This window comes from Vidua macroura, chromosome 2, assembly GCF_024509145.1.
Source record: "Vidua macroura isolate BioBank_ID:100142 chromosome 2, ASM2450914v1, whole genome shotgun sequence".
NCBI classification, from domain to species: Eukaryota; Metazoa; Chordata; class Aves; order Passeriformes; family Viduidae; genus Vidua; species Vidua macroura.
Genome location: NC_071572.1, coordinates 7,950,294 through 7,973,481, shown reverse-complemented (window position 1 = coordinate 7,973,481; position 23,188 = coordinate 7,950,294). Strand labels below are relative to the sequence as shown.

General features: G+C 47.5%; 1 protein-coding gene across 3 annotated transcripts in view; it reads right to left on the bottom strand.

The window, feature by feature from the left end:
- BCOR (BCL6 corepressor) overlaps positions 1-23,188 on the bottom strand; it is a 58,912-nt gene that overhangs the window by 16,832 nt on the left and 18,892 nt on the right. Inside the window, exons 2-10 of one of the 3 annotated variants that reach the window (XM_053971050.1) lie at positions 22,445-22,574; positions 20,876-20,954; positions 17,129-19,957; positions 16,380-16,433; positions 15,729-15,912; positions 7,505-7,786; positions 6,754-7,107; positions 698-1,026; positions 103-366 (exon numbers count right to left, since the gene is read on the bottom strand). In XM_053971050.1, coding sequence (XP_053827025.1) covers positions 103-366; positions 698-1,026; positions 6,754-7,107; positions 7,505-7,786; positions 15,729-15,912; positions 16,380-16,433; positions 17,129-19,957; positions 20,876-20,954; positions 22,445-22,530 — 4,461 coding nt within the window. In that variant the 5' untranslated portion in view covers positions 22,531-22,574. The remainder of the gene's footprint in view (positions 1-102; positions 367-697; positions 1,027-6,753; positions 7,108-7,504; positions 7,787-15,728; positions 15,913-16,379; positions 16,434-17,128; positions 19,958-20,875; positions 20,955-22,444; positions 22,575-23,188) is intronic. The other 2 variants (XM_053971051.1, XM_053971052.1) reach the window with 2 other exon arrangements.

The window sequence follows — 23,188 nt, the reverse complement described above, 5'->3', positions numbered from 1 at the left end:
GCTATAGTTCGCAGCATTTCCACCTACAGAACCAGAAAGACGATTTTAACTTTTGAAACAAGAAAGAAAACACCATCCCGCAGGGCGCCGGGGGAGCCTTACCTCATAGCCCAGGCGTGCCGCCCGCTGCAGCAGCGTCTCCCCCGCGTTCTTGTTGACGATCAGGCGCCGCGCCTCGGGCGGCATCGGCCGGCTGGGGGTGGTCTCGGGCGGGGGGCTGGCGATGGGCACGGGCTGCGGGACCGGGAGCAGCGAGGCCGGCTGCGGCAGGCGCTCGTACGGCTTCTGCTCGTACGGCTTGGCTGGCGAGGAGTCGCAGTCTGAAGTCGGCTCCGGTCGCTTCCTGACTTTCCTCGTTACCGTTACCTGTCAAAAGCATGACGGTGGGGGGGTTTTTTATCTTTGTTTGCACAGTACAGTGATGGGACTCTATTTTGTCAGCAAGGAATTACACTTTTCCAATCGTATTTAATTTTTAAAGGAAGACCCGCTACATCTTTTAAACACAAGATGCTTCACCCCTGCAACAGTGCCTTAAACTGAGGTTAAGAAAAGCAAACACAAAATGTGCAAAGCGCCCACAGACAAATCTGAACGCAGTCCCCGCTACCCTGCATGCACAACAGTGCGTTAGTTTTAAGCAAGCTGACTCTGCCTTCTCAGAGGCCGATGGACAATTAAGTCTAAATAAAGATACCTTATCTTCAGCATTTTCAATATCTGTGGTGTCATCCCCTGTCAGAGATGACCTCCTTCTCCTCTCCTGCAGTGCCAAGTGTTTTGTTTTACACTGACGTTTCCCTGATGGCTTCTCACACTCGCTGTATTTCGGCATCAGAGATGCGTGTTGGAAATCCTCCTCTTCGTCTGTGTACAGCCCATCTGTCTTCCGGCTTTCTTTAATTTTCTGCTGTTTGGCAGCCAACCTCGAGGCTGGAGTACAGCTTGGCTGAGCCTGCCTTTTGCTGTTTGCATTGGTGGATGAAAGGCTCTTCATGTGCGGAGACACCGGGAATACGGGCAAGCCTAAATGGGAAGGAGAGGCATTACACATCGCACGGTGCGTTAAAAGGAAAATGCATTGCTAGCACTTAACACAAGCTCCTCACTTGCTTAAGAGATCTACAATTACATGTTCAAATCGTTAATATTTTAAGCGTTCCACATCCAAACTGTAAATAGCATCTCGCCCGTTGACGCTACACTAACAGTTACCGGGCTCTAATAAAAATCCCTGAATGAAAAGCCCCACAGAGGTGTTGGGCAGTGCCAGGGCCGTGGGGATGCATGCCAGGCCAGCTTGGCAGTGCCACAGCCCGGCCACCACGGGCAGAGTGGAACAGCTGCAGGGAAAAACTCTCCTCCTTACCTAGGACTGCCTGATCTGAAGGGGAACCAACTCCTCCAGCAGCCTGGGCCCAGCCCGGCTTGTCTCAGTGGGGTGTAAGTGCAGACACAGGGATGGCGAGGGAAGAGGGGACAGGAAGAAAGGTGGGAGCATGGTTCACATTTTAATGGGACAGTATGCTGGTTTTGCATCATGGAAGTGATGTTTTGGGAGAGGTGAGAATGTTGAGCTTAGTCCCAGGATGGCCCTAAGACAGGGAACACCTCCTCAGCAGCATTTTAACTTCCAAAACAAGCCAAGAGAAGAAAGACTACTCAAGGAGCCATCCCCACAGAAGCTTTGTGCAAACTCTCTCAGAAAGCAGAGGGATTTTTGCAGGAAAAGCAACCAGATGTTTTTTTCCCCCAAGAACTCCATTCTGAAGTGAGTCTTTCTGGGATACTGGGACAGTAAGGTCAGTGCTCTGCTGCCTGTGGCAGGATACGGCAGGGTTGGGTTTTCTCTGGGGGTTAGCTCCAACAAGCTGGATCCCACAATCTGGGCCACATGCAAAAAGCATGGTTAGTTTGGGGTTTTTTTTGGAGAGCAAGCAGGCTTACAACAAAACAAGGACAGGAAAGTTGACTTTTTATAGTCTGAATTTCCCTTGGGAGAAGAATTGAGGTGACCTCAGAACCAACTTCTCTGCAGAAAAATTAAAGGTTGATAGAAAGGAAGGGACATTTCAGCCAAGCAATACCACACCACCACGGGAAGGTGTGGAAAAAAACTTTGAGAACTTGGAAGAGGCTCCCTTGCTCTGAGAAGTCTCTGAAGTGATGCTGCTTTCAGAATAGAAGAGATGGCAGGAGCAAATAAGCAGGTGCTCAGAGGAGAGACACCCTTATTTTAAAGAGATTCGGTCCGAAAGCAGTTGGTAAAAAAGAAAATAAAATCCAGAATCCTCTTGGTGGGCAGTTTCACACTTTAGTCTTCCTTTAAATAGATCTGTGAAAGCAACTCACAGAAGGCTTTCTAGATTAAGGATGAAAACAGAAATCCCTCAGTTCTTTTGAGCCACTTTCTAGAAAAAGACACATACCACGGCTTGCCAAGCAGATGTCAGGGGATTTATGGGACACATGATGTGCAGATTGTTCAGCAAAAATCATGCAAGTTTTTCAGGCTTTGCAATACTGAAAGAAGGCACCTAGTCATAGGCTGAGCCTATGGATGGTAAGGCTGTCTTTCCAACTCTGTAGATAGCACGAAGTAAGGAGTGTTTAATTCTCATGTTCCCAACTAACCTAATTGAGTAGCGTGTGAAAAGCCCAATTCCAGTACAGAAGTGCCATCATTACCTACTTAATCACTTACTAAAGAAAAAAAAAAAGATGGAAAAGATGGAAAGCAATAGCGAGGAGCTCTGGTTGAGTGCAAATGGAACAAACAGCTGCATGCAGAAAAACTGCAATAGAATTAAAAACTCACAAGTCTGGAGAAGAACAGAAATACTGAAAGGATGCAGGAAAAAAAAAAACACAGGAAGCTTATCTCAAAGAACTGTAGGCTTTCCCATGCAGAGATGCCAAGGCATTGAAAGCAGAAGTTTAATCACCACAAAAAATGCATACTCCTGCCTGCAAACTCCACATCAACTCTGTGCTTCACTTTGACCCTCCACAGTGGTGACAGCAGGCACCAGGCTAAATGTGCACTGGAGCTGAGAGATGGAGAGTAGCTATGCTGTGAGCCCAAGAGCTTCAGGATCAATAACATTGCAATATGCCAGCACTACACAGAAAAAGCCAAGCATCAGCCTGGGAAATGCAAGACAACAGGGGCAGAAAAGCAGCAAGTGATTGATCCTGGAATCCCACCTCTTCTTCCTGACCACGTGAAGAGAGAACTATAACAAGAGTGAGCAGGAATATACCTAAATATCCACGGAAAAAAAAGAAAACCCAAACCAAAAACCCCAAAAAAACTCAGACCTCCGACTGATGTGGGTTGTGGCAAGTCTGACTCAGAGCAGGACCTGTCTCCTTTCCCGCGGGAGCGGCTGCTGAGAGGTCCGCGCGGAAAAGCAGCTGCTGCCGCGTCACCTGAATGGGCGCTTGTTCAGCTCCCCCCCAGCAGCTGCCTCCTCCTGCCTGCCAAGCCCATAGCTGCCACACTGCCTGCAGCCCAAGGCAGCTCCCAGGGGCTGGCACATGCTTCCCAGTGGGCGAGATCCTCCTGGCTCCTCTCCTCAGGGCTTTTGTTTCCGCGCTGTTCCAGCTTTCTCCTCGCACCGGGTGAGCGGCTGCGGCTCCCCGGGGGAGCATCAGGAGAGCTGGCGCTGCACGGCTGGCAGCGCAGCGTTACTGCTCAGCTGGGACTCCAGCACAGGCCGTGGCTTCTGCCTTGGTCATGGGGCTGGGCAAGCAGTGTGATGCCCTGAGGCAGCAGTATCCCCATGTTCATGGACCTGCTGCATCCGGAGAGCCAGCACGGCAACGTCACTTTGCAACAGGATCACAGAATCATAGAATGGCTTAGGGTTGAAAGCGAGATCATCCCTTAAAGATCATCCAGCTCCAACCCCTCTGCCACTGGCAGGGACACATGCCACTAGACCAGGTTGCTGAGAGCCCCATCCAACCTGGCCCTGAACACTTCCATAGATGTGGCAGCCACAATTTCTCTGTGAAGCCTGTTTCAGTGCCTCACCACTCTCACAGTCAAGAATTCCTTCCTAATAACCTAATATAAGCCTACCCCCTCTTAAATCTATTACCACTTCTCCTATCACTATATGTCCTTGTCAAAAGTCCCTCGCCACCTCTCTTAGAGCCCTCTTTTAGGTATTGGAAGGTGCTATAATGTCTCCCCAGAGCCTTCTCTTCCCTGGGCTGAACAACCCCAACCTCCTCAGGCTGTCTTCACAGCAGAGCTGATCCAGCCCACTGATTATCTTTGCAGCCTCCTCTGGACTTGCTCCAGCAGGTCCATGCTTCCCACGCTGGGGGCCCAACAACTGGACACAGCACTGCAAGTGGGGTCTCACAGGAGCAGAGCAGAGACAGAATCACCTCCCCCGACCTGCTAACCACACTGCTCTGCATAAATCACAACTGGAGTAACAAGCCCAGAAGTCAGAAACCTCCACATTGCCAGAGATTTGCAGGCAGGAGTGGCAAATCATCCTGCTAATGTTAGACTGAGGCTTCAGAAGCACAGAGGCAACCCTCCTGTCCTGTTATAGCCTGCTCCTTGGGATACAAGCAGCTGCCCAGCAGCAGAGACTGCCACAACTGCAGGCAGTGCTAGAGCACAGAGAACAGCTGCTCCCAGCCCCAAACTAAAAAAAAGCTGCAAGTGACAGTGTATGTTCTCATATTGACAGTCTCTGCTTGTTTAAGGTAAGTTTGAGGACTAGTCCTGAGCAAGACAGACAAGCTGCAAGTCTCTGTCCCCAAGAGACTGTCATGCAGAGGATGCTCTGTCACACAATGGGGGAAAATGTCCTCATCCCAGTCAACTAAGAACGTGGAGATTCAAGTTTACACTTCAACAAGGCTGGAGAAGCACCAGCAAAATTATCTGAATGATATCCACTGTCTTTGTACAACGAACAGCAAGGCACAATTTAGTCAAGTTTATGGCTTTATAGCAGCTTCCAAACCCAAGAGTTTTTTCATAGCCATAGGGCAACTGAATCTGAATGCCTTTGGGAATGGTGCATAAATTGGGAGCCACCTCTTTTTCTTTCCCAAGGCCATGAGCTTGTCACTGCTTATCACAGAGGAGGGATGCCAGGGGAAAGTGAGAGCATCCTTAAACAATACAGCTTCTTGTTGGTGACCCTCGTTTGATGTCTACAAGGTATCTCTCTCTGAAAGTACTAAGGCAAGGGGCAGGGGTGTTTGAGCCAGTACCATGCTTGCCAAGGCAGCACATAAAGCAAGGAAGTAAGAGTCAAAGCTCCTTTTTTCCCTTGGTTTGTTAAACCAAGTTTTGCTCTCCTACTGCACAAATCCTTTTGGATGGATCCTTCCCCATCAGTAAGCATCAAAGTTTGGGGGTTTCTGCCCTCAGATAATCCTGCCAAGGAGAAGGACAGATGAGAAGCTTTAGGACCAAAGGGAATCTGATACTTTTGCCTGTGACTGTTTCAGAGACACTACCAAACAGGATGATTTGGACTCGTCCTTTCCATGGCGTGGGACAAGAGGATCCACTCTTCTCATGCTTCTCTCTTTCAAGGGGATCTCAGCTAAACTATAGGTTAGGCCAGCTGGAATGTGAATGTCTTCCAGTTGATGAAGCTCCCAGGTTTGTGAAGGAGGAAGGAGCCCAAACGCCATACACGCAGCTCCCGCTCCCAGAAATAGTCTTTCCTCAAAAACAAGCAGAGCGCTCGGAGAGGTAAGAGCAGGAAAAGAGAAGAGGAAAGGGGATTTGCCCTGTGCACTGTGTGATTCCATTCCCCATCAGTTCTCCAGCCAAGCTACAGCAGCAAAATGTTGCAGGGAAGGAGAAAAGCATCAGAGCAGAAAATGTGCCCAGGGGCTGAGGATAGTGAGGACAGGAGAGTGACCTGCCCATCCCAATGAAAATTTGGCAGACTGTATCCACAGGCTTTCCCCCAGGACAGGGTATGGACAGAAATGGGAGGGAAGATGGGGAAAGGAGGAAGTTGAGTGAGAGGTAAAGAAGAAGCCAAAAACAAGTCAAGGAAAGCTGATACGCTTTGAGGAAGCAACCCCTTAGCAGAGAGCTGCTGGAAGACCTCTTCCAAGAGGCCATGAAGTGGGGTGCAAGGGGTTTACAGGACGTGCTCTGGACAAACCAGCAAAGCATCCTTATCAGGAGGAGGATGAGCTTTGCTCTTCTGCACATACAGGGAAAGGCAGGGGAAGCCAGCAGTGCTGAGGGTGCTGGAGGCGTTGGGTTCCTGAAATCGAGAGCTGCTATAGCTGTGCTGACGCTGTTTCAGAAGCTCACAGCCCCTCAATCCCTACGTGTGGTTAAATACCCTTACACCAACTAGCAGCCCACTTGCTTCGCCTCTCACCCAAAAGCATGGCCACATTTTATGCCCTCCCCATCTCTCCTCTAGAGATAAACTTCATCTTCACATCATCTATGAAAATATTTAAAGCCAAAACACACATGCACACACACACACACACACACACACACACACACAAACACAGTTACACACACATACACAAACATGTTTTCTTGTCTGACAAATTCTTAAAGAGGAGGTGTCAGTCCTTATAAAAATGGACATCTACAGAAATATATATAGTCAAAAAAAAAAAAAAAAAAAGAAAAGAAAGAAGAAAAAAAACTCTCGACAATTCCTTAACATCGGTGGCAGCATGCGTCACTGTAAATGCTAAAGCCAGCTGGTTTCCCTAGTAGTCTCTGCATACCTTGTTCATTGTCACTTGTTTTGAGGGACTCTTCAGACCAACTTCTATTGCTTTTGGCCTCTGACCTTTTCTTGGTGTGCCTTTCTTCTGTGAAGTCTTTGACCTTTGCAGTGGCCTCTGGCTGAACAGCCTCAGCTAAATCTTTCCTGCTTTGCCGGCCCAACTTGCCGGACGGGGATCTCTCTGGTGACACCTGCTGCTCCCATAGTTCCCTAAGATGCTGCAGGTGACGCTGCTTTTTGGGATGGAGCCCTGTTAATTCAATGCACACCTTCAGGTTGGTCACCTCATTACAATTGGGCTCTTCTAAGTGGTTAGAGGAATTGTTTGTCATTTCCCTCTCAGGCCAGTCATCTAATGGAAAAATAACTAAAAATTAATCAAAAAGCCCCCTCAACTTAAAACAAAAGCTACATTTCACTTTCGGGGCATATAGTCTCAGCTTTAGCACCACACTATGCATTTTACAGCTTCGCTCATTATGGGTTACATGCACTACAGTAACTTGCACTGCTGTGGCTACAGTGGCCAATGACTAGTGCTTTATCCTTACATACCAAGTTTTTTTATATATACATATATATATACACATATATATACATACATATATATACATATATATAATTTAAAGTGAAATGACAGTGCTCACATTAGTAACTAGCAAGTTCAAAAATGGAAACACATTAAGCCAAAGGGACGTTCCTTTCACAAGACATTCCTTGAGAGAGACCAAAGCAAAATGCTGTCTTACCTTTGGAGTTCTTCTTCTTTTTTGCTTTTGATATAACTTCATCCTGCAGTTCATCCACAAAGCTTTCATTTTGGCTGCCATCATTTTGCACTCTCTCACCAGAGTGTTTACGTTTCCTGTCCAGACGTGGACATGAATGTTGGCCAAAATCTTCTGTTGGCTGGTCTTCTGCCTTTTCATATACAGAATGTCTCTCTAAATAACATTTCTCATTTGAGAGATCTTTTTCCTCTGGAGTTTCAAGAAAGTGACCTCGGTTGTTTTCTGTACTAGTAAAGTTACCTAGAAATAAAAAACAAACAAACACCACAAGACCTAATAAATACGACACAGTTCATTGTGAGAAGTCTTTGCTCTCTGATCTCTTCAGTGTCATCTCCATCATGAATTACAGCTCATGAGGCATGCAAATAAACGTACTTGGGAACAAGTCTCCTCTGCCCAGCCTAAGGCAGCAGTTTTCTCAACAGTTAAGCACCAAACTCCCAAATGCACACTACTTTGTGTTGTTTTTACATAAATTTAAGAAGCACAACATTCACTATACTTGTATCCATAGAAACATCACAATATGCTTTTTTGAATAAAAAAACATCTTTAGACACTGAAAGCACAAACCCTTTTCAGAAAGCAACCTCACCCCCCTAAACTGTGGCAAGTAACAATCCAGTTCAAAAATACCTTCTGATGACAACCAAGTATTAGTCCTCCCTTAGTTCCTAATCTTTCACTAACTTCTCCCATCAAATTGCAGAGTCTGACTTAAAAGCATTCGTCCCTACTTCTGGAGATATAAATGGGATACAGAACACGCACACACGGACACAGAAATACCACTAAGAATAGCTGTGATATTTTGCAAAAAAGCACTACTTGAATCCAAGGTTATAAAAAGGCTTCCTCACTTCAAGCAACCAACCAGTCACTGTACCTCACATGATCTCTGTCACCTCCTTTTAAAACAGACCTCACTTTTTTCAAGGAGTATTTCCAGCAACAGCAAGAGTGTGAGTCCTGAAAAGCTTACTAGAAACTAGTCTGACAAATTAGCCACAAAAACACCCATGCTGCCTTGCCCGCACTAACTTCAGCTTCCCTCCAGTACTGTTTGCCCAAATTCAGAGACAGCCTAGGCAATTTTAAATGGATGCTTGATTTAAAATTACACTTAATCACCATCTTGAATAATGTTAGTTTCTTGGGTTTAACCTAACTAGCAAAGGCAAGGTTAGGCAGAGATGCAGTGCAGACTTCAACACAGATAATCAGCTCCTATTTACAATTCCCACAAACAAGTTGGGGTTCCCATGTGTTTTAGCCCTCCTGGCTGACCAACACTCCACACCTCTGCCACTGTTTGGCAAACTGTATGTTCCATCCTACTGCTCCATCGCTCACTGTCCCTTTTCCTCTTCCTCCTTCTCGCCCTTCCTCCTTCTCTCACTTCCCTTCCTGCAAACACATTTGCTAGTTTCATACCTGGACTCCTGACAGCCCTGCTGTCCTTCCCTCCCATGGATCCTCTCTCCCTTTCACTCCGTTTTTTACAGGTTGCCCTGTCCAGCCTGGCTTTCAACTTCTCTTCCCCCTTTATCAAGGCTGACACTGCTCCCCCGCAACCCCTTCTCCCCTCCTGTGCCCTCCAAGACCCACGACTGGCAGCATCTGGAGGCAGCCCAACTCTATCCCATTTTATCTCAACAGCACCTTCCTACAGCTCTGCCAACCCCTCCTGGTTTCATGACCATCCTCGAAATACCTGTTATCAGTAATGGAAGGCTGGGGGGGTGGTGAGGGGAAACTTCCCTGATGAGTTTTCTCTTCACCACAATCTGGAAATGGCTCCAAGTAGCACCAAGGGCTCTGGAAATGTTTGTCGGCACCAGAAGACACCCTAGCATAATTTTTACACTGCTTGGGAAGCTGCCTGCAGGGCTGCTTGTAAAACAGCACAAGATATCGGCCAAGAAAAATCAAAACAAAAGCTGATTTTCTGCAGGCGAGCGGGAGGCTCGGGCTGTTCCGCTGTTCAGCGATGCTCCTCTCCACAAGGCCGTCTGGCCAACACATGCTCCTTCCAAGACTTTAAAATGCACTTTGTCACACTTCTTCCAGCCAACAAGGCTGAGATGTTCCAGAGAACAGGTATCTCAGCTCACTATGACCGTGCCTCTGAATCACAGAGTCCCCCCAGATGAGAATGAATCTGGCAGCACCCTGTGCTTGCACATCTGGCATGAGGACGCCGCCCCACATCTGTACCCTATAATGACACCAAAAGCACCAGCAGTCCTGTTTCACACAGCACAAAAGCAGCTGGCCCAGCCACGTTTTAAGTATCACAATAGAAATAAATGCATCTATCAGATTTCATTTTACATTTTTAATGCAATCTGCTATTTTCTTCCTTTCATAAGGAAACATTATACTTCTGTGGTCAGTTTCCCTGAAGAGATCAGGTAAGGGCACTTTCAGCCACACCCCTGCTGTCTTATGGCCTTCTCATCTCCAGCAGCACCAACAGCTACACCCCATGGTTCATGCTGTGAGTCGCTACACTGGGATAGCTTTCCTGCTCCTAAGACTGTCTGGCCTGAGAAAAGGCAGGCACATCCTGACCAATTCCCAGAGAAGCTCTTGCAGGGTCAAAGGAAGTAGCAGGCTGTAGGGGGGGGCAGGAGGGGGGTGATGGTCTTAATCTTTACGGCTTGCAGGAAACAGCAAGCTAATTCCAGCCTGCCACCACCGAAAGCAACCTGCTGCAGATTAATTCCTTCTCTATCTGCAAGAGGACTTGGCACGGGGATGTCGAGCGCCGCTCATTCAGACTGTGCTGAAAAATAAAGAGGGGAGAGACCTCGCTAACAGCTTGTCACTGTCAGCCTTCCTCCAGGGCTCCACATGCTGGGAAGAACAGCACACACCTATTGCGGTTCATCCAGAAAGCTCTCACTGCCAGCAGCTCCGTGACTCCTTGGCCTCTGCCGCCCAGTGACATCCCAGAGGGACCCTCAGGGGACCAGAGCTGCATCTCCGCAGCTGCCGAGCCAGAAATCCCTCTCGAGGACCGCCCGCTGCACACGCGGCTGTGAAATCCGTCCCGCTCGCTCGCTGCAGCTAAGACCATTAGGGAAGCGGCATCTCCGCACACTAATCCCGGTTGTGTAATCGCCCTGCAGCAAGGCGGGAGCGCAGCCCGGCGCGGCCAGGGAGCCGCGGGACGTGTCCTTGCCTGTGTGCTCCGGCGCTCCCGCAGCCGATTTCCAGTGCCAAAGAACAAAGGTCACTCGCTGCTGGGGACACGGCGCAGCCCGCGGGCTGTCAGGCTCTCCTCGCAGCCTGCACGGACACATCGCAAGCCCAGAGGTTTTTCCCCCTGGCACAGCTGCAGCTGCCTCACAGAGAGCAGGCTCTATTAATATTTTACCACCGGATTCCACTCTGTCCTCAAACTGTTTTGCAAGCAACCGGGATCAGACGCAATGTCTCCCCAAATTAAGATATAAATGTCAACAAGAAGTACAGCAACATAAGCATAATGTGCGTGCCCAACAAGGATGAGGAGAATTTATCTGCTTTTGTTCCCACCACTCCCCTCCCATGCCATGTATCTACAACATCCTTTTCTCTGCCTGAGGAAGAAAACAACAACAAAATACTTGGGAGTTCTCATATCATCATTATTCAAACAGTGGTGAGGTAGCCAGAAACACAGGATAAATGCTGAGTTCTTATAGCAACACACCTCTATGAGTAAGGAGATTAACCTCTTAAATGTGTTCCTTCCTCAAGCCTTCAGTACTTGCTAGTCTCACACCAGCTGTGACAACAGCACCAAAAATTCAAACCATTTCTCACTGTCCTACCAATCTAGAAACAAAGGAAGAATTAAGAAGATGCTTCTTCACAGCTGGTTTCTCTCTGAAGCAGTATCTTCTTAGTGCATGGGTTACAATCTCACAAGGAGCAGTTACAGACACACAAACACGCTACCCAAAAAACTTTCGTTTTTCCACCTTCCTGTTGCTGTCAACCGCTGTCAACAAGACCAGACGCTCCCATTTGATTCCAACAAGGAAACACATCTTAGTGTTTAAGCTGCAGATTCTTTTGTTCAAAAAACATGGCAGCTAAAAACAGTCTTTCCTCTTCCCTGGAGCAACCTCTCATTGCGCTCACTTACATGCAAGGCACCCTTTATTCATCTAAGAACAGTAATGACTATCCAAATGCTAAATCCCAGTATTCAGCAGGGAGATCACAACAACAGTAAGAAATTCCCTAAGATAGCCTCAGAATTCATCTCTGAGTATCCCATGGGGCAGAGGGAACCCAGCTGATTTCCCATTTCCCTCCCAAGTACCTCTGCTTGGGAGCTTTCCACATTTGTTTGGTTCTGCCCAAGCCTACCATACTGCACAAACAAGCAACCACCACTCTCAGTGCACAGACTTGGTTTTTTTTCCCCTTCCACTATGTCCTGCAGCAGGAAGGTAATAACTGACCAGGGCAAAGGACATGTTTACTGCCTCCATCTTTCATTTGTTCCAGAGTACACACAGCCCAGCAAGAAAAAAGGATAGCAGGGCATCACCATGCAAAGGGACACTGGCACTTCACTACAATGCTAAGATCAATTGAGCAATGTGTTTTGGCACATTGCACCATTTACCTTCACACATACCAACTGCTTTAACTTCTTCCTTATGACCTCATGCCTTAAGATCAGGCTTCTAATATATTGGATAATTTTGCCCAGCTAAGGCTGAAACAGGCAGTGTCTTCCATCCTACAAAATTAAATAAAGAGGTGAAGTCATGCTCCCCAATCAAGAAATTCACAGTTTGTAGAATTCATCCAATCTTTCACACTCGGGTATGATTTTCAGAACCTCTGGAAGAGCTTTGTTATGAACCGACATGCGATCATCACATGCCCGTATTGATACGTGTGTCCGTGCCAATAGCTTAAATCACTTGATCTCCGAACAATCCTATGACTCATGACATATGCATCCCATAATTTATCATGTTTGTGCTATGAAAATGCACTGGAGCAGCATTGCCTCAGCAACATTTACAAGTCACCTTGGCAACAAAGCAGCTTTGTGACTGCTCTCAGATGCCCGGTCTCAGATGCCCAGCAAAACCTAGACGAGATGGGAGAGAACTGAAGCACTTCTAATTTACTGATTGGCTTTAATTGCTCATTAATTACCTAACATGGCTACCTGCCTTAAATTGGGCCTTAAAAAAAAAAAAAAAAAAAAAAGCTCAACAAAACAAAAGCCCGTCTCTTTTACCCTTCTCCAGGAGGCTCAATGTGCAAACTTAAGGACACTCCCAGTACAGAAAATCACACACTGCCAAGTCAGAGGAAAAGTTTAAGGAACCGGATACTGTGCCTTCGCGTGCTTCCAAAAAAGTCTATACATGTGCAATGCAGCTAGGAAAAACAGCAAGTCCTAGGACAAGCAAAAAAAAAGCAGTTTCCATCCCATCAAATGCCTCTGTAAGCATCACCTGCCTGTGTTATTTAGCCTTTTGTTGCACTGGTAGGTTTAGAGGAGCCAAGGGGGCAGGCAGCTGCCAGGGCCCCGATCGCACTGTGCTCTGTGCCAAGCACGGACGAGGCGGCAGCAGGGGAGCCCTGGGAGCTGGCTCCGTGCCACAATCACAGTTTTGGATGCAGTTTCCTTCTTCCCCGCCGACATCAGGCAGGTGAAGTGCGGGCAGCTCGGGCAGAGCAGCCCGCTGGTTTCACTCCTGAATTCCCTCCTCACACAGGTAAAGGCACGGCCGTTTCACTTTCAAGCTAGCGCCAGACAAACATGAAACACAGGGAAACAACTTTTTAAGCAGCAAGATCGCTCACAGGAGGCAGAAAGGAAACTCAAGAGGCTGCAAACCATCAGCTCATTCCCGTTCAAGAGCTTTAAAGCCAAACACACCAACAGCGCCGTCAGAAGCTGAAGGCAAAGGGAAGGCAAAAGATAAGCAGCCCTGGCTCTCACCGAAGGGGAAGAGAAGGCAGAGCTCATCACCCCTTTGCCAGTTTGCTCAGTGAGAGATGCATTAAGGCTGCTGGTGGCTCAAGCCCCAACAGAGAGCCCAAGCCACCACAGTAGAGGCATTCAAGAGGTGTGAAACTCGGCTTCCTGATTTATCAGCTGCTATCCCGAGGGGCAGGAGGTGAACCACCACGATAAAAAACTTTTACTGAGACCTGAATCTGTACTGGTAAGTATTTGCTGCTGCCCAGGCGGGTGTACAAAAAAAGGAGCTCCCTCAGCAGAACAGATCCGTGCTTTTAGGAGTTTAGACACTTGGCCAAAGTCTGAAATAGCCTGTTAAGTCAGAGCTAATTAGCAGAGGAGAGGAATGAACTAACATAAGACTGAACATACCTTCCCTGCTTCCAACAGTTATTTAAGTCTCAAACAAATTTTAGCCAGCAGATTCTAGTGCCAGAGATCTCACTAAATGGTGAATTTACAGACAAACCATATCATCAGCCTTTTGCAAGGATGCGGGGAGGGGTTTCAGCATACAATTATGCTCTAACAGTCATCCTCTCCACAGCCCCCTGCTGCCCCTCCACAAGCAGTCCCATGTCCCTGAGCAAGCCTGCCTTCCCTCCCTCTGTTAATCCCTCTGCCCCTTCTCCACAGCCCATCATCTCCCCTCTGCTGAACCCTCTTTGCAGCCAGAACCAGCCAGCAGGACTGCTGCCGCCGTGGCTCTTCTAGCTCTCCTGCACACCCAGGGTGGAATTTAACAGAGAACACCACCAGGGCATCCCAGGTCCTCTGAGGAGCAAGGAACGCTGCAAAGGAGACAGCCAGGGCAGCAGCCTGCCCAGCTCTCAGCTTTAGCACAGGGACTGCAAAGGCAGCTGTGCCTTCCTCCCAGCAGCTACCTCGATATAGCTTGGAGAAGGAAAAGGCTGCCCAGCTTCCAGAGGCTCAGCCTGCCTCTCCCCACCCTGCTACCCTCGCCACTTCCACAATTAAAACTTTCTCTTGCTATTTCGCTGTGCCAATTTTTGTTGAGGCTGTCATTTCAGTGATAGCAATGCCACAGTAACTTGAATTTAGGTGAGTAACCGAGCAAGTACAACTGACCGGCATGCTCTCTGCCAAAAGCATTAACCAAAGACCAGAACAATAATTCAAAGTTATTAAATTGCCTGAATGAAATTTTCTACTAGCCCTACTCATGAATCTCCACCTACCAAAGAGCACACTTAACCACTGAGTTACACAGCTGCACACACACACACACACACACATACACACACAGTGCAATCTGCAGTACAATTCTTCTTGTTTTGCAATGCTTTCAGCACAGATTTTTTTTCTGAGTTTTTGAAAACAAAATAGCAACAGAAGGAACTGATCCATTTCTTAAATACCTAGGTAAAACAACAACAAAAAAAAAAAAAGTGGAAACTGACAGAAGCCATATGCTTACCCAGAGTGGTGCAAACAAAAAAGAAGTGCATAGAGTAAAAAATCCCCTAATACCATTTATTTATTTTTAAGTTTATCTTACTTTTAGGACGTTGCATTTCCCATAGTCCTCTGACACCCTGTAACAGCCTAGAGGGAACAGACAGCCCTACAGGGAATTTCACAGACTCTGCCTGCAAGAATGTGTGCCTCACAAACCTCCCAGCCACTGCAGCAGAAGTCACCAGGAAAAGTAGCTTCTTATCATTTGGAGTTGTTACTGCCAGCTTTTATGGATAAGCCTGGCAGATCACATCCTTCCCCACTTCCCTTCACTCTTCTGTCCTCCATCCTTGCTTTGAAGACTGCAATATTGGCATATCTCAGTGCTACTGCAACTTCAGGAAGCTGAACCCCTCTTGCTTTCCTGTCTTCCCCCATATCTTTTCTGTATCTAAAATATAACCTTGGGCCTTTGCATTCACTGGCTGATGTAGTACCCCGTCAATTAAAAGGAGGATCTCTCTAAGGCAGTAACTCAGTGACAGAACATTAACTATCTCCTGAAAAGCAGGTGCAATGGCAACCAGAAACTTGCAAGCCCCAAAACAAGCACAGAGGGTACCAGCCGTGGCAACTCAGCACCTGCAGAGGATGAGGTCAGTGACTTTCACCAGCAACACAGAGAGAACACGAAGATTTGCTTGCTTTGCTGCAAGCTGCCATGGCAAAGAGACACATACACGCTTCAGAAAGCCATCTAAATTCGCTTACATCTGTCATTGTCATTTTGGTCAGCAATGGCATCTTCCAGAGCAACAGACTTTGGCTTCTTTTCACTGTTTCCTTTCAAGTTTTCCCAATCTGCCTGGCTGAATCTGCAGACCTCTGAGTCTTTGGTAGCTGTTTGGCCTTCTCTCTCTTTCATCTCCAACTCTGAGAAGCGCATCATTGCACGCTAGAAAGAGAATTGATATAAAAAAAAAAGTCTTGCAATAAAAACTACTTCATTTACCTTACCTTATATGAAAGCATTTCCAAAGAAAAATTGACTCAAAACCAGGGTTTAAGATAAACAGCTATGGGTAAGATTTTAACACACCTGACTTGTAAAACAGTGTTCTAGCATCTTATAAGCAAATAGCCACACAATTCTTTCATATATAAGTATATATATATAAAAGATTATATATAAGTGTATATTATATATAAAACAAAAACATTCCATTTTTTGAGGTAAAAAGAGACAAAAAACAAAAAGAAATAAAATAAAATTTAAAAGAAAAAAAAAAAAAACAACAACACAAAACCGTACAATGAATAAAAGACAACCATGGCCCACAAACTTCCCTTTGTGTATTTGGAAATGAAATTTAACTCAAAGGTTTATGTAAGAGTCTAGTAATAAAAATTTGAAGAACTGACCTCACAGTAAGCAGCAGGTAGACATAAAATACTGTCCTCTTGTAATCCTTCCATCTATGTAATTAAAATGGGCACTCAATGGATCATTTAGATAATTTCATCCATTTTTATAAGCATAAACCAATTCTTTTCTTAACAATGCAAAACAATTTGGCTTAACTCATCCCTTCATTAAAAGTAAAACACCCTAAGAATATTCCTACACAATATCTGTCTATCATCCCTTAGCATCAACCTCAATACCACTCCTACTCTTCCCTAGGCGCTCACTTGGAACCAGCGTTGCCTGAGACCCACTAATGCATGACTGCAACTCCTCACCATCCAATGGCACGTTTGGCATACTAATCAAAACTTCTGGGTACGCTGTGCTAGCTGGCAGTACAGGCCAGCTCAGAAATTACAGCCAGCGCCAAGGTAACATGCATGCCTGTCCGACTCCCCTCGAAACTGCACAAACATCGCATTAACGTGCATTAACATTTGTATCAGATCTTAGTAAAAGCCCTTCAAAGCTGGCTAGCCCATACATACCTATAAGCCACACATACTGTTCTTTACATCGCCTCACTCTCATTAATAAACTTACTTAGCTATTTAAAACCATTTATGGCAAGTACGCCCCAACAAAAAAATTTTCTGGTCTCCCCACCTGTGTTCGCTTCTCTCAACTTTAAAAACTCAACTGTGACTTGCAACAGAGAAATAACGACAAAAAGCGCGGCGGTTGTTGGACCGCGCGGACTCACCTGCAACGCCCGCTGCTCCCGGCTCAGCTGGCTGGAGTCGGCGTAGAGCTCAGTCGTCACACACTTGAATCGGTCACCTACATAACCGGCAGAGTTTGCGATCCTCTTGGCCAATTTAGACGGCTTGGGTTTCAGTATTTTGCCATCAGCAGACTCCGTGTCGTCGGCTCCGTCTTTGGTATAGGTCTGGTTGGCATCGATGCTTGGCGGCGCGGTCCCCATGCAGAATGGCTTCGCGTCCTCCTGCACCTTGCCAAAAGCCAGAGCTGGAGCATCGCTCTCGTGCGCGCTTTCCAAGAAAACAGGGGAAGGTTGGACCGCCACTCTCTCTTTAGGCTGGCTCACAGATAAATCTTCTTTCCTTAAGCCGAACACTGATGAACTCTGGGCTTGCTTGAAATTATAGGTTTCGTGAACATCATTATTTCTTCCAAACTCCTCTCTCATTACAATAAAATCTCTGTGCTGAGACGCCTGCTCTACCTTGTGCTTTGTAGGGTCATTAGTCTGATTACTGCTTTCTGTAGCAAAGCTGGCTTTTGTTACGTTTGCTTCACTCTTAGCTTCTTGCTCGTCTCGCAGAAGATCCGGGAAGAGGTGTTTGTCGCTTTTTGCAGAGTTTTTACTATGGCCAGAGTTCTGGTGCAATTTCACGCTCTTGTCACTAGGCATTTCGAAATGCATCTTCCCGCCACTCTCCAGGAGCTCTGGCATTCGGCCCCGCAGAGCCGGGTCCTCATAGCGGACCCTCTCGTGAGACCGTGACCTCCGTTCTGTCTTCTCCTCCTTATTCATCTCCAAAGTTGAATGCTGCAACAGCATGGGGTGCACCATCCCCACTCCCAGTGCATCCTGGTAGGTCATGAACTCCCCCCTCCCGGCTGGCAGGCTGTAAGGGAGGCCGGGTTTGGGAGCCAGGTGGGTGGGGTAGAGGCTGCCGTTGGGCAGCAAGACAGGGTGAGGGTAGACGTGTCCTTTCCCATGGAGGGTGAGAGGGCTGATGGCGATCCCCTCTGGCACTGGATATGGGAGGTAGCTCCTGGGGTAGGGCAAAGGCGGGGAGCGAAACGCCTCATTGGGCGGCAGGAAGATGGGGCTGGAGGCCAGGGCAGTCTCGGTTGCCTTGAAGTTGGCCTCCTGACCACAGGACTTGGCCACCTTACTGCTGTGTTTCGCAGGGGTGGCAACGGGCTGCCCGACGTGCTGTATAACTGAGGCGGTGCTCTCTGCAGAGCTCCGGGCCGTCTTGGCGCAATCCACGTTGGCATTGGGAGCTGGTGACGCTGACGCCGGCCGCCCCCCCGCCGACACCGTCCCCGAAACACTGCCAACCACTGCTTCCGTGCCACCCATCCTGGGGCAGGAGGAACTCCGCGGCTGTGGCATAACCCAGTCCAGTGCCTTGTTTTTTAGTTGGACATTCTTCCCAGCCTCCTCACTGGGGCTGGGACCGGGAACAATCCAGGAGGATGGCGCCGTGCTGATAATTTCAGGCCTGTAGATGGGGCAGCTGTTCCCGGGAGAAATGGTTTCTTTCTGAACGATGTCACTGCCTGGCAAGTGCGTCCCCCCTCCTGCCCTTCCATGCACCAGCACCGTTGGCATAATCTTCTTACCGTGGTCCGACTTGCCAGCGGTTTCCGCATCAACCACTTTTGCTGACAAGTCCAGCGGTTTGTCAGTCACGTCTTTGGTCGGGGTCTGCTTTTCCAGGAGTGGGGGAGACCTGCTGTCCTTCCGGTCATGGCCAGCTTTCCGTGCATGGGGAGCAGATGGCAGGGGTGCCTCCCCAGCATCACTGCCTTTGGGAAGCTTCCCATTGGAGAGGCGAGCAGGTGGGAATTCATTGCCAATGTTCACATAGGGCTTTGGGAGCGTAACAGCAGAGGAGGGAGAGGTGGTGATCCTGGGGAAATGTTTGTGGAAATCAGCATAGGCATCCCCGACCTGGGCAGGCAGGGGGAGGCGGGGAGATGGCCGGGGCGAGTGCGGCAGCAGGAGTGCGGGATCTGCTGGCAAGTTGGCAGGGGCTGGCTTGGCGGTGGGGACCCGGGGCTGCTTGCTGCTCTGGATGTGGGGGTAGGCGTGCGTGTCGACAGGGGTGCCTGGGCTCACACCCATCTTCCACGACAAGCTCTTATCCGGACAGTGCACCAAAGGCGGGATTGCTGGTGAAGCTGAAGCAGTCGAGAGCCTCATGGGCGACGCCAGCGACGAAGGGATGTGAGGGGCAACGTAGTGGGAGGGAGGCAGGTATAAAAAACGTTCACCATTCGTACATACGGGCGAGTAAGCCAGGTGCTGCTGTAAGCTGTAGGTGGACTGCTGAGGTAGCAATGCCTTGTACATGTTCAACGAATACTTATTTGGTGAGTCAAGGAAAGGGTATATGGTGGGAGTTGCACCCTCCATGTAGGGGTTTACCCAGGGGAGCCTTAGGTAACTAGCACCATTGACACCGATGGGACTCTGTCTGTCACCCGCAGCTCGGTCCAAACCCAGTGTCTCCCCTGTCGGGACAGAGTTTTTTTGTATTCCAGGTGGTGTTTTGTATATGGCGCTGAAGCCATTCGGGGCTTTTCCAGAGACAGCTGCGCTTTCCACCGCTTCAGGGGGATTAGACTTAAACTGTATCTCTGGATTTCTTTCAGGAGTAAATCCCAGGCTGGCTATCGAACCCGTAGCATCCCGTGATTTTTCCGAGCCAAGTCCACACAAGCTGGAATAGACAATGCTACTGGGGACTCTGAGTCCTTCTCGCATGAGCCCAGACCTGTCCATACTCAGAGCTGCAAGACTGTCGATGCGATGTGCTGTAGTTGCATCCACCTTTACAGAACAAGAAGCATGTTACTTTCACATCTCACTAACACAACTACCATTCAAGCTACAGATAGATCAGCATTTTGGACGAGAAACAGTAACACAGTAACAATGCAAACATGCTGTTTGTTGTGAAAACGTACAGAGGCTGATTACACTGGAAAATGGGAGAACAGGAACCTACGGAGCAATATGTATAGCACCACAAAGACCAACACCAATCTCTCCAAATCCAAAATTCAAACAGCCAGGAACAAAGGTGTGAGGACTCAAGGAGCCAGGAGTGGCCCAGAGACAATGCTCAGAGGTACTGCTCCTGTGTAACCACTGGCTCTTCAGTCCCAGCCCTCCCAGAGCAAGAGGATGTGGGCTGTGGCATGGAGACCAGAAAGAGAAGGATGGAGTGCCTCTCCTCCTTATCCTCCAGGACCTCTCTGTCCACCGCAGCTCTGCTCTGGGGCTCACCACTGCCACATGATTCATGGGGCAAGGCATCTGAGGATGCAGCATGAAGGTCTGCTGTCAAACTTCTTTCCCACCTGCTGCTCCCCATGTAGACTCAAAGAAAGGAAAACCTCATCAACTTTGCTGGAACATTGATGTTCTTAATGTTTACATGAACTATTTTTGTTACACATGCTGGTATTCCGCATGGCATTATTCGTAACAGCAAAACTAAGACTCTGAAGTCATACAACAACACATATCACAAAGCATCAAGAGATTAACAAGATAAATAAACAAAACCCCAACTTCACTGTTTCACAGAAACAACCTGAATGTGCCCAAGCCCACTAGGGCTGCAACAGGAAGGTGTTTTAATCATTTCTCCAAATGGACCGCGTAGTAACAGCCAGGGGTAGGAGTCGTGGTGGGGAGGATAGGCACAGATTCATCTGCAGCATGAAGCTTGTAACTTCTTACCACGCTGTGATTCAGGTGATTTTCCTCCCTCAACTCCAGTCTGCTTTTCGGTGCATCACCATCATTAACGGGAATTTTCCTATTGAAAAAGAGACGCTTACTATTTGAAAGCATCCTGTGCATCTCGGATCAGTGCAATATCATATCACCTCCATATTTTGATTCCCCTAGAGAAGTCCCATGAGATAACATATTTATCCTTCTCTGTACCCATACATACTGACTACTTTTGAAAAGCAAGGACCGTTTGAAAATAAGCATAAAGGGTTTTGACAAGAACACACCAAGTACATCTCAGAGCAGCCTCTTCCAAAGCAAGCAGTTTTTGTCAAGGTCTTCTCTTTTGCTCGTTGCCTTTTCCTTTTTCCAGCGGGAGAATATCCCATTTTAAGCATACTCTGCTCATATACCATCCATAAACACTGCTGAGGATAAAATTAACACACACACTAATATCATATGAACATCAGCTCTTCCATGCTTAAGAGGGAGCTGCACATCTGTGCCATACCAGTGTTACAGCTCTGGGACTTGTTATCACAGAAATCACCAATAAAGAATATACCTTAGTGCCAAATTTCAAATCCCAAGGATAAAAATCACTGACATGCAGCAGAAGGAAAGTTTCAGCATTACCCAAAAGAACTCCTTTCAATCGAACTGCTTAAAGGCACATCATCACCATAAAGCAGAAATGTGATTTTAATCCATTTGTTTTTAAAAGATTCACCTTCCCTGCAAGTAGCACATACAGTTATTATCCCTGAACAACTGGGAGGGAAGTGGGGAGGGAGGGTGAGAAAACAAAGTGAGATGCTTGGCTGTTTTCCTTCAGCTTATGTTTGCAAATAGTATTCCCTGCAAAGACCAAAAACTTCCACCAGCTTTTTGGAGGCTTTTCACACAACAGTGAGAACAGAGAATGAGAAGAGAGAAAAGCACTAAAACCACACAAAACTGGCACAGAGAACTGGAGGCGCATCTGCAGCTTCTGTCCAGCATCATTTTGCTTTTTAAAAAGCTGGGATTTAAGGGAAGGGGACACCTGCCAGTGCCTGTGTCATCCCATCAAACACTGTAATTTTGATCATCAATTGAATTATATTCAGCAGGAAAAAAGGTGGGGAGAAGGAGAAACTCACTTGTGGGAGACAGACACTACTGAACCTATTTCACATTACAAGCTGTTGGTCCAAAGACAGTGAACACCAAATTGTCGGCACAAGCCCCTCTGCCACAGAGAATCACCACAAGCAAACGTGCACTATTTGGTTTAATTCCCCTTCACAAATGCAAAATAATAAATTAATTGTTAAAGCACATTCAAAGGCTGCTTTGGGTGCATCCCCACTTCACTGACCCAGGTTGCCTGTTCCATAGTAAATCAGCATCTGCTCTACTGCTCTCAGGCACGTCTTGACTCTCTCCCTTTGCCCTCCCTCCAAGCTGCGCTGATCTCGATTCAGGGTGGCAGCTTTCTGCTCCAGTATTAGGGAAGCAAGCAAACTCCAAGACCTCACTCTGCAGAATTACAGTGTGGTTTAACTTGCCAGAAGCTTAAATATTTACCTGTCTTCATTAATTCCACACATGCGGACCCTTTCATTGCTCATCCAGCTATGAACATTGCCATACAGGGGAGTTGCAGAAAGCATGACGTCTTCTTAAAAATCAACGCTTTTCTTCACGGTTTTATATTCTATTAAAAAAAGAAAATAAGAAGAAACAAAAAAAAAAAAAAGTTGAGCAGATTTGTCTAGGAGGAAGTGCAAACATCACAGCGGAGCAGCCAGCCTCCCTCCGGGTAATTAATAATGAATGCAGGATTGGTGCGGGGAGTGAGCTGCCTACGTTAACCGCTGAGGGAGATACCCGGCAATAAAGGAGCAAATTGAGGGCATTTATAGGTCAGAGGAGATGGATCTTTTCCCCAGCGCACATCCAGAAAATTAAGAATCATTCCAGACTATCGACAAATAAAAGTTTCTCCACAGCATTTCATTTCCACAAGAAATGACTCAGCCGGCCAAGTACACACCAGTCCCCAAATCTTCACCTCACACAGACTGAACCAAGGAGGGAGACCCCATGAGCCTGGGGGAACATTCAAACAACCCACAGGCACTCACAAAAGCCCTGCATTATGAACACACAGGAGCAGGAGAGCATGGCAAGAACAACCACATACCGCGTGTATTAGCTACGCTGATTGCTGATAAGGCTTTTACAGGAGGACTTAAAACTGAAGAGACACTGCTACAGAAGGCATCTAAATAAAACCCTCCCTTTTAGCGTCTGCACATGACTAACTTG